This window comes from Siphateles boraxobius, unplaced genomic scaffold (assembly GCF_051911475.1).
Source record: "Siphateles boraxobius isolate OS27281-9 unplaced genomic scaffold, OSU_SipBor_1 1, whole genome shotgun sequence".
NCBI lineage: Eukaryota > Metazoa > Chordata > Actinopteri > Cypriniformes > Leuciscidae > Siphateles > Siphateles boraxobius.
This window is the reverse complement of record NW_027508699.1, coordinates 16,968,288-16,983,007: the sequence shown is the minus strand read 5'-3', so window position 1 is coordinate 16,983,007 and position 14,720 is coordinate 16,968,288. Positions and strand designations below refer to the sequence as shown.

Here is a 14,720-nt window from a genome sequence, read left to right as displayed (position 1 = left end):
ATCAAAGAAGTAAATTTGTAACATTGATCGTTTGACCCTTTGTACAGATGGTAAGTTGTTCTTTCATTGAAACTCTTTGTATCATCTGAAATCATACTGGAGAATATGATCATCAGGTTTGACAGTTGGTGTGTTTGACTTGACTTCTGCGCAACACCACTTCAAGTCAAACAAATCACCTGCTACAAACTTCTAAAATGCATGCAGCTCGAGTGCTGTTGTTACTAAATTCATGCATATTTCTCAAATAAAAATGTTATATGAGATTCAACTCGAGATTTTTTTAAGTCAGTTAAACCCTTTCATGTCGTATCATTGTTAAACTTTCCAAATATTGATTTTAGATTGGGAGGAAATTCTGATTAATCATCTGTCCACTAACTTGGACATCATGCACCACTAGCTATATTTCAGCTACAATTCATAATATTACTGTGACTGTTGTTCTTGAAAATACTTCATCTGCATTCATTTTTTATCTGTAAATAGATGTAATTATGTTATTAGATTGTAATTTGCAGTTACATCAAAATAGTAATCTGATTACATAATGCATGAAACTTGTAATGTGTTACTTTACTCGTAATATCAAAACATAATCTGATTACGTAATGCATGTAACTTGTAATGTGTTACTTTACTCATAACATCAAAACATAATCTGATTACGTAATGCATGTTACTTTACTGGTCAGTGGTGGGCGTTCTGGCGCACTATGGCTGCTGTCGCATCATCTGTGGATGCTGCACATTGGTGGTGGTTGAGGAGATTCCACCTTTCCATGTAAAGCGCTTTGAGTGCCGTGAAAAATGCTATATAAATGTAATCCAATTACTACTTGTAACATCAAAAAGTAATCTGATTACATAATGAATGTTACTTGTAATGTTACTTTACTCGTAACATTAAAAAGTAATCTGATTACATAATGCATGTTACTTGTAATGTGTTACTTAACTCGAAACTTAAAAAAGTAATCTGATTACATAATGAATGTTACTTGAAATGTGTTACTTTACTCATAACATCAAAAAAGTAATCTGATTACATAATGAATGTTACTTGTAATGTTACTTTACTAGTAACATTAAAAAAGTAATCTGATTACGTAATGTAACGTAAAGCTTCTAATGTGTTACTCCCAACAGTGCACATTTCAGATGAGATTTGAAAACACCTGATAGCTAATTTTTCCACAGTCTGAAAACATCAATAGCTTAATGTAGATTTCAGTCTGTTTTTCAAGAGAAGAGCTAAATTTGTAAATTTTGAACATAATCAGGTATAATCAGAAATAAGGGTAAATCGACATACTCTGGTAGACTGGAGGGAGCATGAGCATTTTCTACAGAGTTGTACCTCCACCAGATCTTTGATAGAATCACATCCTCGTGTTCTGATATCAAAAGAAACGCGAAGTCCAACTTGTATAACTGTATTCTCTGTCTGCTGGTTTAACAGGAACAAACTCAATTACGTTTGCAATAATTGAAGCTGTATTATATATTTTTTTTGTATATGTTTTAGTTTTCACATGATTTTAAATGATTTTATTCGTTACACAGTATTACGTGCTATTACTGTATTATGTTTAATACAGTATATCTTCGGTTAAAAATATGAACGCATACTGTCCACTCAAGTGGACATCTGAACATTTTTGTAAAATATGGGTAAAAAAAAGAAGGAAAAAAAGTTTGAATCTGCTTTTTCATGCCCTGAGAGTCATAAAAACTCTGACTGTGGTTATCATGTTTCATGCATAAAAGGGTTAGTATAATTTAAGTTTAAATGAATTATGTACATAACACTTCAGGGATGACAACAGTAAATAGTTTTACCACCGTTTTTTTTATTTTGATGTGGTTTTGATCTTGTGTTTACAATTTCCTGCAATTTACGAACATTTTCCCCAGTCCAACTCAGTAAGGATACATGACCTGTTTTATTATGGGAATTCATCAGAGTTGTTGAGTGCGGCTCCACCCAGTGGAGAGAGTGTGTGTTACACAGAGAGTGTGTGTTACACAGCAGCTGTCCTGTCAGATGAGCGAGGGCACAAACTGGTCATAAAGCTCAGTTAATCCAACAAGATCAAACTCCCTTTTGAGGTCATCAAGTGATAAAACGTCTTTCACTTCAAATGTAGACATCCTAAATAATGAAAAAAGCCAGCTGTGAATTTTAAAAGATGGCCAGGGAAGTATATATATAGTTAACAATATAATATATCACACAAAAGTGTATGCATTGTATATGCTTACATTCTCCTCTCCTCTGGTTGTGGAATCTCACAAAGGACGCTCATCATCTTTTCCTTGCAGCGTTTCCCTGAAGAATCAACATCAACTTTTACAGTCTTCTGAAGGTGTATGTATTCCTACAGAGAGTCAGTTTAGAATGTATATTCTTACGTCCCAAGAATGCATACACAAATGACACAAACAAAATCCAATAAAAACTTTACAGTTGGTCAGGAATCAGGAAAGGAAAAGTCAGGAAAGTATATGCTATAAAGATGTCCAGAACATTAAGTGATGGCTGTGGTATTAATGCGTGTATAATATGTCATTGAATCAAATGTCTGGGAAAATGACAATAAATGTTCATACTATATGATTTTGGAGTCATACCTTAATATTTTCAATCGTTCCTTGCAGCAGAATCAATATCGGTTTGCCCGTAAAGAGTCTTCCAGTGAGACACAGCTCTGAAACCCATTTTTCAATCAGTTTTATGTATTTTGCTTTGGATCTCATGTGATCCAAATGTAGTAAAGCGGTCCACGTTTCTTCAGTCGTTTCTGCTCTGACCTCTGCTGAATGGCAGCTTGATGGTTTGATCAAGTCAGAGAAGTTTTCCTGAAGCCATAGCATTAAGCAATGGATCATGGGCTCTGGTGGAAGTGATCGTGCTGTGTCCAGTAATTGCTGTCTCAGGTCATGACACTCTTTCCTCGATAAGTGGCTGGAACTGATGCTGATATCTGGAGGAGTGTGGGGGTATTTGGGAGAGATGTGGAAAATAAGGCCTAGCGGGGTCTTCTCGTTGTCCCTCTCTGTCAGTGTGTGTATGCGGTACACAATTCCCCTCTCAGCTGCATTTAAAAATGGCATTGCAACAGGAATACAATTATGTTGTATTCGTAGAGTTTGTATGTTCAGATAAATAGACAATGATCCATAAATAAATGTAATGAGATTAACAAAAAATAAACTTATTCACAGATAAATAGAATGAGATCCACAACATAAATGTTATGATTTTAACTAAACAAATAAATAAATGGCGGAGTCCACCTAATTTGATTGTTTTTTTTCTAATTTTATTTTTATTCTTTGTTAATTTAATTAATTTTTGTGAAACAACATATAATTCTGTATCTCATTCTATTTATTGGTAAATTTGTGTTAATGTCTTAACATTTATTGTGTGGATCATGATCTATTTATCAATAAGAAACAGTTTAACCCCATACAAGTGATTCAAAATTCATGGTGCAAACTTATTTTATATCAAAAAACTATTGTTACAACAGTTATTACTGCTACTGTTAATCCATTGTAATAATGAATGTGGATCTCTTTCAAACTGTAGCCTATCAGAGCCTGGCTTTCTGAATCTTTCAGTATTATTTTAAGAATTATACCAAGTTACAGCTTTACTGCAAAAATATTAACACCCTGTAGTAAATGGTATTTGGTGGAAACAGGGGTTACCACTATGGTCATTACATTTTATGTTCAATAAAGAAAAGAAAAAACACGGGTAATTACAGTAATACTAAAATGCATTCAGAACAACTCACGTGACTCTTCTAACAACTCGAATTCGCCCTGCTCGCAGTATATGGCGGATAAAACTGTCATTTCATCAAACGCTTCTTTTGACATGTTTGCATTCGTGCGAAATACCACATTATGAATGAACGTGTGTAGATTACTAACGATTATGACCGGTTTGTTATTGAACTACACGGTCATATTCCGTGTAGAAACACTAGAACGGAACACCAGTTCCGAGTGACATGTTTATCATTTTCAAAATAGATATACGTAAATTGAAACTGCTAATAAATACTTGTTAATGGGTATTTTTATTGTATAGCAGCGTTGCACAAAATTGCAATCCCTAGAATGCTCAAATACAAATGATAATATGTAAAGAAAATGAAATTGCACACCAAAAACCCAGCCTGATTCTCTTGTTTGACAGCATCTAAACAACGTATTTGATATCTTTTCTGTAGACTGAAATATTTAATTTTCATATTTTGAACATCCTGTCAGGAACATTTCTTTTTTTTTTTAAACACAGCATTTGCACAAGAGAGCATTTTAATGAACATTCTATTAGATTCCTTTAACAACTGACTTTATGGCAGAAATAAATACAATTGATTATCAAGAAGACAGCAGTAAATTAAGGAAAACTAAAAAGTATGTATCAGAGTATTTACACAGTCTCTGGATTTAATCACTCTGGATGTTAACCATTGTAGATATTTTTAAATAAAACAGAATATTTGCATGCCAGAATGCTTTAACTTTTTTTTTTTTTGCCATTTCCTCTTTAATTACAGTAACAAAGTACAATGTATGGTACCATATGTCTGCAACACCAAACAGTGCCATTGTATCATTGGACGAAGTCTTAAAATTTTTGCACATAACAAATCCATGACAGGAAAATAATAAGGTCAATCTGATGGAGAAAAAAAAAGTTATATAAATATGAGTTCCTTTATATCCCATATAGATCACACAAGACTCAGTGTGGAGAAAATTCATGTGGAGGTCCAACGCCACCAGGCCACTTTCATGCGATCCCAAACAGCTCCTAAGGAATCGAAGGCAGGACGCACGTCAAGGATAGTGTGCTTAGACACCTGGCCTCCATCGTAGTAGTCTATCACATATCTGACATCTTTTCCACACCGGTCAACAATCCAGTCATGCCTGTCAAATGGTAGCTCATGCCTACAACACAGGACCAAAAGCACCTTATAATATCTGACGATGACATCTCAATCTTCCTAAAGATGATCACAGAAGGTTTTTTTTGAGAGAGAGAGAGAGAGAGAGAGAGAGAGAGAGAGAGAGAGAGAGAGAGAGAGAGAGAGAGAGAGAGAGAGAATTCAAGCAAAAACATCAAATCAATTTTATTAGGGCAGGGCTTTACAATCTTTATTTGCCAGAGTTTAGATCCCACAGACCCCCTAATATGATCATCTTTCTGCGAGGGATTTCCATCCTAAAATTTAAAAGGCAGCTATACATTTTCATGTATGAAGTTTAAAAAAAATGAATATTATAAATGTGTAAAATATTTAGTTACAGTATTTATTTTTCCTACTCACTGTAGAACTGATATGCATTATGCAACATTTATTATTATCAATTTATTTTGAATTAAATGTATTAATTGATTATTTATTTATTTAAATCAAACTTAATTAATTTTTTTTTATTTCAATCAGTTTATTTACTTAGTTTATTTATTTTTACACTGCTTTTCCATGTAATTTATTTTATTTTATTTAAATTAAATTTTATTTATTTTAATATATTTATTGTAATCGAAATGTATACATTTAGTATTATATTTATTTTATTTAAATGTTTTTGTTATGCATTTAAATAATAACTTTTTTATAAAATTTTTTATCACATTTATGTATTTATTTTGTTTAATTTAATTTACACACTTTTTTTCACACATTGCTTTTCTCGAAACTTCTCCACTGTCCCCCAGCACTCCCTTGTGGCCCCATGGGAGTCCACAGACACCAGTTAAGGGATGCCATCACTTACCCCATCCAGTGGCGAAATCTGGCTCTGGGTGAAAAGTCTTTTGCTTTGCCACCAAACCTTAGAAGAGAAGGTCCACATGGGCATTCTCTGTGGAGAACAGCAGCAGAACATCAGGAATCTTCTACTCGGTGACATCTGAGGATACACAGCTGCCTTTAACGTGTGACCTACTTGGAATGGAGCTTTTCCCATCTCAGGATTTCCTGCCAGGCTTGCTCATTATTCTGGTTGTGAATCCTGATGATGTCTGTCATATCTTTTTCTTTGATATCATCATTGTTCCAACGCCATCTGGTGAAAGTTTGAGTCATAAGCAATGAAGGTGATGATGCTAATTAGATATATGTTGCTTTTTCTCCATCAGGAACTCACCCTTTTCTCAGCATGGCATTCCAGAACATCTGCTCTGAGGGATAAACCCAGTTCTGCACAGATCCACCACGAGGGATGGTAGATTCCTCTCTTTTAACAGACAGGGGAAACGGTTGACCAGGTGTAGGTTGCTGGTTAGGTGGTGGCATCTATAGCGAACAGAAAGTAAATAAGGCTGAATGGTAGAAAGGAGGCTTAGTTCATCTAAACATCCAGGTAACCAATTTGAAAGGGGCAAAGTACCATGTTTGCTGGATTAATGTCAGACATTGTGGGTTTAGCCCTGTCAGCAGCTCTCATAGGGCACTCTACAAATTCATAAGCCCTGGCCTGATGTGTTGGTACATCAGGCGCTTTCTCTAGCTGAACGCTAGCAGGAGCAGACACCTGATGCATTGGACATTCTGGCGGAGGGGCACCTGTTGGGGATGTTAAGAGTGAAAACTCAGGAGAACATCTTTTTTAGATTAAATCTGTATATTCTGTAATTCTGTATATAAGGGCTGCAACAACTGATCAATAAACTCGATCATAATCGATAATGAAAAAAAATCTACAGCAAATTTAATTAGTGATTTATTGTCTGTGCGCTGTGCATGGAAAAAAAGGTTAAAATATAAACTACGCTCTAAACACACAAAACAAATGATTGTTTACCTTTTTTTTTTAAAGTGGAAGTTAAAGCTAAATTAAAAATAATACTAACGTTCGAATGCGTTTTGTCATAGAAATGCATTATTAAAGTGACGTGACTGGTGGATGATAATCATGCACATGATTTATGGCACAGCCTAGAGCCTAGATACGTTCGCTATATTGTTTGCATTGCCTTCAACTTATTAGTTACAATTATTATTTTTAAATAAAGAGTCTTTGTTAGATTTTTTTTCTTCCGATAAGTTGAGTAAATAATGGACAAGTTAATTGATTAAGAAAATAATTGTTAATTGCTGCACCCCTACTATACATGTAAAAAAAAAAGGATTTTTCTAGATAACTGATTATTATAATTACTGAAGTACTGGAGTAACCTACTCACTTTTAATAACATCTTGATGCATCGGACAGCCCTTTGGTGGCTCCATGATGCCCTCTGCCTTCACGGTGCCTGTAGGGCTGGACATAGTGTCTCCCATCAGCTTCACAGACAAAAAAGACAAATAACAAAGTTTTGAGTGGCTTTACATTTAGCATATAAGTATTACTGTTGTTAGGCTATATATACAGTACATGCATGCATAAAATCCTGTTAAGAGCATAAAATGCTTTAAATATATCATATGAACTCAACTATTGTGTTCTTGCATGATAAATGCAGGATTTTGTGTCAGAGACTTATGAGAACATACCTTGTCTTCATGTTTGTATTGTAGTTTAATTATATTATTAGGATTGATGCAAATTCAACATACAAGAAATAACAACAAACAATAGTAGTATTCCCACATATCAATATCACTGGGGAGTATCTACATTAGAAATTAATAAGAGATATATGATGTATTTTTCTATGTACATTTGCGAAATGCACTTTCTGTAAAGCTGCTTTGAGACAATGTGTATTGTGAAAAGCGCTATACAAATAAATTTGAATTGAATTGAATTGAATTGAAATATAAAGTGTTTTGCCTTATAGTTGTCAAACTGTAGGCTACATCTGATTGGCTGCTGTGTCACTATGAATAAACATTGAAAATCTGTACACATGTGTCTTCCTTTCTCTATCCCAGTCCGTGGACTTCAGGACTTCAAGACTATAAATGTTATTGATATCTGCAGAATTTACTACAAACTTATGCTTTTGGGAAGTTGTGCAACAAATGTTAAACAAGACTCCTCACAATGGTATGTAAGTTACACAAGCATAAGATAAAAGCATGTACTAGTCTGTCCAGATGGCGGTATTATTCAAATTGCAATGTGTTAAAATTACATGCGCAAGATATATCTGATAAAATACTAACCGCTACATAACAGTAACACTTACCTCACACCTCTACTGTCAATGTCGTTCACCAGAAATATGCCTCATATCCCAATATGCTCTGGGTCATTGCATCATGCCGTGTGTGTGGCACGCATGGGCATCCAGATGCATAATGCCCCCTAGAGGATCGGAGTTTGTATTTTTATTTTATTTAGGTGACGATTTAATTTATTTTAAATTTAAATTAAATTAAATTAAATTAAATTAAATTAAATTAAATTAAATTAAATTAAATTAAATTAAATTAAATTAAATTAAATTAAATTAAATTAAATTAAATTAAATTAAATTTAATTTAAAAATACAATTATTTTAAAATGGTAATAATCATTTTTATTATACTATTTTACTCATTGAATATTCTGAACCATTAATTGTTTCCATTTCAAAAGAGCATTTTTTTTTTTTTTTTGCTGTGGCAAGTTGTGTAGCCTATCTCAGATTTTGTAAAATCCTATCACTGAAAGATTAATTCAGTTAGTCTTTCTGTAGGTTATAGCATTATGCCTGTAGAACAAGTGACTGATTGAGTGTTATAAGTGAATAATTGAATCATTCAGTGAACTGATTTGTTAAAAACACTAAGTTGTTTATGACCGAAACACGTTACTTTTGCTAGAGTTTTAAAAGAAAGGAACTCAGTTGAACAAGTCAGTCTCAGTGGATGGAAGTGAACAAGAATTATTTGAGATTTTGAGAGTAACAAGCAAAACACCACTAGTGAGCAACACTGCATGTTTCTAAGTGAATCATATTAATTATATAATAAATTAAGTGAATAAATAAGTGAATTATATATATTTTTGTAATAGCTAGCATAACAAAATTGGCTAATTGTACTCATGTGACCTCACACTGTAAAGTGTAAAACTGAGCAGTTTATTCATTGTCGCACCAGAGAAACACACATCCAGTCCATTACATGAGCATTTTTGACACAGTATTTGTAGAAATTCAATAGCTCATACTCATACCTTTTTCAAGAGTCATGTCATTGCTTCTGTTTAACCGCATAGGTGAAGTAAATAATGATAAATAAACCTGAAAAGCCTTATCTTATTGAAGCTTACATATTATAATTGTCATTATTCCAAATCCAACTGACAAGCCACATACTACAAAAAGCTTATACATGGCTGCATCATGTTATAGAAACACATATATTATATAACATTGTGCCGCCTGATATGTATTACATTCCAGACATACATAATACTCTCCATATATGCAATAATTATATGCAGACATGCATGGTTTCTCGACTACAAATCCTGTGAAACCAGGAACTTTCACCTATACATTTAACCCACATTTCCACTATAATGTCACTATATTTCTCTCTATATATAACCTTATCCATATTGTAGTCAAAAAGTTGTTTATCGTAGTCTACAGGCACACACTGGGAATCCTTGTGGAAGTTCAGATGTGCTGTCGCTTTGTTGATTGCATTCATAAAGGCAAGTTGGTTGATCTTAATAGCAGCTTTATAATAAATAGTGCAACCACAACTATTGTCCTGATTGTACATTTGATCAGACTCATGCAACTTAATCACCTGATTTTTTAAAACTGAAAGAGTGTTTGTGATTTAATTCCTCCAGTTGAGTCCATATTTGAAGATGACATCATATAAATCATTATTAATACAATGACTGGCTTTCTAAGCTCTTGATTTGTCGGTTTGAAACTGAAAACTGCTGTCACGGCACTACAGCAGCAGGGAGTGATACAAACATATGCACTCCAGCATAGGACATAATACAAGATGGACGGTTTGTGTGCTGATGTATTCAGTTTCTGTTTGTACCTCCATGTCAGTCTGTCTTTCTAGTTTCCATCTCAGTTCCTGCTTTTCTCAGCCAGGCTGAGTGAAGGACTTTGAGACATCCACGGATGATTCTGCGCATCCACATGATGTTCATAACATCCAAAGACACGCTAGAAATAACCCAGGCACTGCGGCCTCCCAGAGGTAACTTGTAGAAGTCATCTGTGCCAAAGACCGAGTACATATGGCTGTAGTAGCCTGGAATGACTGCAATCCTCACCAAGAAGAATGCAAACGCCATGGCAACACCATTAACCAAACTCAGTTTGGAAAGTTTGTGGTATCCCAATATGTGAAAAAACCAACTGGGAGACGTTAAAAAAATTAAATTAGAAAATTAGCTTCATTGTATGGTTTTACATCTATTTTTTACATTACTCACCGCTGGTTGACAAAGGGGGTGGAGAATTCTGAGAGCAGACGGAAATTAGCAAAGTAAGGCAATATCCCTTGACTCTACAGAAAAAGGAAAAGCACAAAATGGCATTGGAAATCTTGTGGAAGTTAGAGACGACACACCAGACCGGCTGGAAACACAACTTACCAGCACATAGTAGTATGCATAGAGAGCAGCAAAATGATGAATGACAAAGTATTTCTCTCCAATTGACTCCCATGAAGTTAACATGAGCAGGAGATCTGAAGAGGAACAGAGAATGTTCTTTGTGAGAGTAACATCAAGGAAAAAGCAGAAACATATTTTCCATACACCTTCAATACATTAATGTAATATTAGTCATTATTCCTAAAAATATATATTTTTCAAAGTAAAAAGTATTTTTTATAAATATAATGTAGGCTATTATTAATTAAGTGAAAAAATATTTTAAAAAGTAAAAAAAAAATTCCCTATAAGAAATAATAAAAGTACTAAACACAGATTTCTTTTCACTTTTTATCTTTATTATATCAAGGCATTTTTGTACAAAATGCCACCCAAAATGATCAAAATCGGTTTAATTCAGAATTTAAAAATGTGTTCAGTTGTATTAAATAATCGAATATAAATGCATGTATATATATCACAAATGCCCTGTTTACAATAAATTAACAAAGAAAATGTTACGGACATTTTTTTTTAGCCTACATTATTTTTTTTATTAAATATTAAAAAGCAATTAAGCAGTTTTGTTAAACAATTTGTTTTTCTAAAAATAATAATACAAGTTAATAAATTAAAATGTATTAAAAAGTGTATTAACTGCATTTTCTATCTATTTTTGCATAAATGAATAGATACAGCATCACGTCATTAACCCTTCACTCACCAGAGATGAGGTAGCCTGAGGTAATGGCCACATTTAGTTTCACCAGTGTGGGATCTCCCCTGTAATCACGAATGATTAAAGGTTAGCGTATTTCACGCTTTGAGTGTTCAAGTTCAGACTGTACTGTTTGGACAGACACAATGTTCCATAAGAAGTTGTGCCACCACCACATTTGTAATGGATTGCACCTGAATCCTCACCAGACTGGGTCTTTCTGGATAGGTTCATCAAAGATATATATGTAGAGACACAAAAGCCCCACAACCAGGGCGTGCACTGTTGAGATGGCCCTTTGAGGAAAAAGAGAGACCTTCCAACTTTAGTCAAACTCGCTATATAAAAACACATGCTTTTAGAAGATAAAATCTGACACCTGGAGTTCCACTCCGTCTTTTGTGTAGGGCTGAGCCTGAGGAAGCCTTTGGAGGTGTACTGAGACACCCAAGGGCTACCTCTATAGAACAGCCACTGGAAGCCCAGGAAGCTCCATGTTACAACCACCAGCACCTGCAGGCTGAGAGGCTCCATGCCTGCTGACCCCTATAGAGAGAGAGAGAGAGAGAGAGAGAGAGAGAGAGAGAGAGAGAGAGAGAGAGAGAGAGAGAGAGAGAGAGAGACGAACGTTCAGCAAAACCCCAGCCCAACACACATTAATCACCCGCCTCTTTAAAAAAACAAAATGTTTCTTACTCCAGTCCGGTTGCGAACATAAGAGCCCCAGTCATCACCTGAGCTGCCGCAGTTCCTTTCTACTGCCAAATCCCCCGGTATAAACAAGCATTTGCATATGTGCTGACACAGACATCAAGAGGTCAGCCGACTCCAACACGTCTCGGATTGCTCCATCCGTGATTTATAGAGCCACGAGTGGTGTTTGTGCAATCTGAAAAGCATTCGAGTCGCAGAGATCCTGGCGTCCCAAAAGAAACAGCTGATTGTGTGTTGGGTTTGTGCTGCATGCACACAAACTTCTATCCTGGCTGAGGGGAGCGCGTACATGTCACTATGTGGTATGGATAGCGATCGAAATGAAACAGCTGGAAATCAATGCGTATGATCAATGTTGCATTGTTCTGGTCCACTGGGACAGGACCACTCCCTTGTTTTGTCCTCGTACCCTTGAAAAAGGCATCAAGCTTCAGTGCGTTTGGTAATTGATAGTAGAGGAAGTCAAGGTGGCATGACCTTGTCAGATTTGAATTCTACTGATTGTCTCACATGTACCTTTATGCATTTAGGAGACCCTTTTATCCGAAGCAACTTACAAAAGAAGAACAAAACCAAGCAGCCACCAATATTCATAATAAACAATCCCAGGTTTATATGACAAATAAAGAAGCAAGCTAAAGTGGAGGAGAAATGCAGAGAGTAATGTGAGTGTGTAAGTGCACTGAACATACAGTAGGAGGAAAACAAAACAAAAATAATCAGGAAAAAAATGCTGTAGGTCATGCTGTCTTTATCATTTTTTGTGTCATTATCATTCTTCGGTTCAGTCATTCATTCAATTTCTTTTGCAATTCATTTTCTTGGTGACTATGAAAAGATTAAATGAAGTCAACATAATGCATGATCAGACTTACCCTTTCCGCTATGAAAGACCCATTGAACTGTCCATGGAGCATGTGCATGAGGTGAACACAGCTGGACACGGGGATAAACGCAGGGTTTAAGTGACCTTCTCTCTCTCTATTCTCCATATTCCCTCAGTAAGTGCTTTCTCTTCTATGCAGTTGTCCAGTCTAATTTTATATCTATCCTAAATTAACTTCATTGCATAGAGCAACCACTAGATGGAGCGAGACATCCAGCTTTTTTCTCTCTATGATAGAGCTTCAGCCAAATGTGTCAGACTAGGAGGGGGGTGGTTGGTACTGTCCGAACAATGACACTATTGGTGAATTAATGAATGAATGAATGTTGTATTTAGCAACGGCTGCCCTGTAATCCTCAATTTCCTGAATCCTTGCCCTAAACTTTAGCCTAAATCAAATCTATTATCAGACTTAACCAAACAAAATAAACCCAAATCATGATCCCACGGTACAACTGAGTCTTCTTGTATTTAGAGCCATAATGGAGCGGTTAGTCTTGCCCTGCATCTTCAGGTAATAACATCCCATCCCCCTATAAAGCACAGTTGTTGTTGTTGTTGTTGTTGTTGTTGTTGAGTCCCACATGTGCCCCAGGGATGGAACAAGGCATTCCTGTTTGATGAACCGTTCCCCAGAAGAGTTCTGCTCATGGAAAATTAAAGTGATGTTGTTCCCAAATGTGTATTCTAAATAGAATAGGCTATATATTTTCACTTTATTAGCTCTGTTATATAACAGAAAAGTGGAAACTTAAGGCAAACCCTGCTGTAGATGCTGACTGAAATGAATACTCAAAACAGGTTTACTGGAGACGGAAAAGGGGGAAATTCTGCTGCTGACTTAACATCCCTTTTCACGTCTTGTTGAAGGAAATATTCATGGGTTTTGTGTAACCTGTTGATTTACTGGAAGACTGAAAACATGCAAAGGAAAAGAAACTTGGTTTTAAGTAGTTTAAACATTTTATCAATCATGACAGAAAAGCCATAATTATGATTTACCAAAGCATTATTTTCTTACATGGCAGAAATTACCTTAAATAGCTTACTTTACTGATTTAAATGGGACAAACTCAGAGGCCAGTATTAATATTAAAGTTTTACACAGGGTTACCCACAGCGGTGGGTCTTGTGTTTTTCCTGTCTTAAACAAAGTCTGGGAACAATCACTTACAATGGCAAAAGCACCTTGTTTTCCGACAGTTTCTTTGTTTCATCACTATAGTGATGGGCTAAATACACACCCACTATATCATTAGAATGCAAGTTTTGGCTTGTCTTTAATTAATTGCATGTCTAGGCACGACGGTACTTTCCATTTTGATTATAAATTAGGGGGCTGAAAACCATTTTGTATAATGATAAGGCATATTTCATCTTCAGAATTGATAGACATCTGATGATGATTTAAAAAAAAGTAATCATAGCATTGCATGACGTGGCATTGAATGCTGAACCCAAACATTCCCAAGGAGGAATTCAAAAGGTGAGGGAAATCTCTTTATATCTGGGTTGAATTATTTCTGGCCTTGACTCTTGGTGTTTCCTGGACAATAGTGTCTCCTGATAGCAGATGCTCAGGAAACACATGGTGAGAGGGGGCTGTAGTGACGTAGGATGTCCAACAACCACAAGCATACGTTAAACAGCCTAAATATGCAATCGGTAAAAATAAATGCACAATGAAATCGTCTATTGTATTAAGTTATTTTTATAATACTTTTCTCTATTTTCTTTATTCAAATGTATTATGAGTTAGGCCTACATATAATTGAATTGTATTTTGTAGGCCCATTTATGTTTTAATATTAAACATTTTGAAACGATAAATTATACTAGGCTATTCTTCATAAT

General features: G+C 35.2%; 3 protein-coding genes across 5 annotated transcripts; all 3 read right to left on the bottom strand.

The window, feature by feature from the left end:
* Window positions 1–1,833: 1,833 nt before the first annotated feature.
* rwdd3 (RWD domain containing 3) lies at window positions 1,834–4,002 on the bottom strand. Its single transcript, XM_077225490.1, has 4 exons — window positions 3,810–4,002; window positions 2,635–3,098; window positions 2,266–2,381; window positions 1,834–2,155 (listed from the first exon to the last, which is right to left on the bottom strand). The coding sequence occupies exons 1-4, from the start codon at window positions 3,892–3,894 to the stop codon at window positions 2,044–2,046; spliced, it is 777 nt and encodes a 258-aa protein (XP_077081605.1). The 5' UTR covers window positions 3,895–4,002; the 3' UTR covers window positions 1,834–2,043.
* A 76-nt stretch (window positions 4,003–4,078) lies between these two features.
* hccsa.1 (holocytochrome c synthase a) lies at window positions 4,079–8,266 on the bottom strand. Its single transcript, XM_077225478.1, has 7 exons — window positions 8,174–8,266; window positions 7,226–7,325; window positions 6,430–6,605; window positions 6,187–6,335; window positions 5,986–6,105; window positions 5,815–5,901; window positions 4,079–4,980 (listed from the first exon to the last, which is right to left on the bottom strand). Exons 2-7 carry the CDS (start codon window positions 7,320–7,322, stop codon window positions 4,788–4,790), a joined length of 822 nt encoding a protein of 273 aa, XP_077081593.1. The 5' UTR covers window positions 7,323–7,325; window positions 8,174–8,266; the 3' UTR covers window positions 4,079–4,787.
* A 765-nt stretch (window positions 8,267–9,031) lies between these two features.
* Window positions 9,032–13,035, bottom strand: LOC143736277 (TLC domain-containing protein 4-B). 3 transcript variants are annotated; one of them, XM_077227046.1, is made up of 7 exons: window positions 12,856–13,035; window positions 11,646–11,812; window positions 11,473–11,562; window positions 11,273–11,331; window positions 10,549–10,643; window positions 10,387–10,460; window positions 9,032–10,309 (listed from the first exon to the last, which is right to left on the bottom strand). In XM_077227046.1, the coding sequence occupies exons 1-7, from the start codon at window positions 12,970–12,972 to the stop codon at window positions 9,991–9,993; spliced, it is 921 nt and encodes a 306-aa protein (XP_077083161.1). In that variant the 5' UTR covers window positions 12,973–13,035; the 3' UTR covers window positions 9,032–9,990. The 3 variants fall into 3 exon arrangements, with proteins under 3 accessions (XP_077083161.1, XP_077083223.1, XP_077083260.1); XM_077227108.1 differs by lacking the exon at window positions 12,856–13,035 and adding an exon at window positions 11,963–12,615; XM_077227145.1 differs by lacking the exon at window positions 12,856–13,035 and adding an exon at window positions 12,001–12,090.
* Between the last annotated feature and the right edge of the window lie 1,685 nt (window positions 13,036–14,720).

Excerpts from the sequence above, each read along its gene's own strand:
- rwdd3 (XM_077225490.1), bottom strand. The coding sequence starts at position 3,894 with ATGTCAAAAGAAGCGTTTGATGAAATGACAGTTTTATCCGCCATATAC. Across the intron at positions 3,099-3,809 it reads CGAGTTGTTAGAAGAGTCAC|CTGAGAGGGGAATTGTGTAC; the intron begins GTGAGTTGTTCT and ends TTTTAAATGCAG. Across the intron at positions 2,156-2,265 it reads CAACCAGAGGAGAGGAGAAT|GATGTCTACATTTGAAGTGA; the intron begins GTAAGCATATAC and ends TTCATTATTTAG.
- hccsa.1 (XM_077225478.1), bottom strand. The coding sequence starts at position 7,322 with ATGGGAGACACTATGTCCAGCCCTACAGGCACCGTGAAGGCAGAGGGC. Across the intron at positions 5,902-5,985 it reads TGGGAAAAGCTCCATTCCAA|AGAATGCCCATGTGGACCTT; the intron begins GTAGGTCACACG and ends TGTTCTCCACAG. Across the intron at positions 4,981-5,814 it reads AGATTTCGCCACTGGATGGG|GCATGAGCTACCATTTGACA; the intron begins GTAAGTGATGGC and ends CCTGTGTTGTAG.
- LOC143736277 (XM_077227046.1), bottom strand. The coding sequence starts at position 12,972 with ATGGAGAATAGAGAGAGAGAAGGTCACTTAAACCCTGCGTTTATCCCC. Across the intron at positions 11,813-12,855 it reads GGTCTTTCATAGCGGAAAGG|GGGTCAGCAGGCATGGAGCC; the intron begins GTAAGTCTGATC and ends CTCTCTCTATAG. Across the intron at positions 10,644-11,272 it reads CTCAGGCTACCTCATCTCTG|ATCTCCTGCTCATGTTAACT; the intron begins GTGAGTGAAGGG and ends GTTCCTCTTCAG.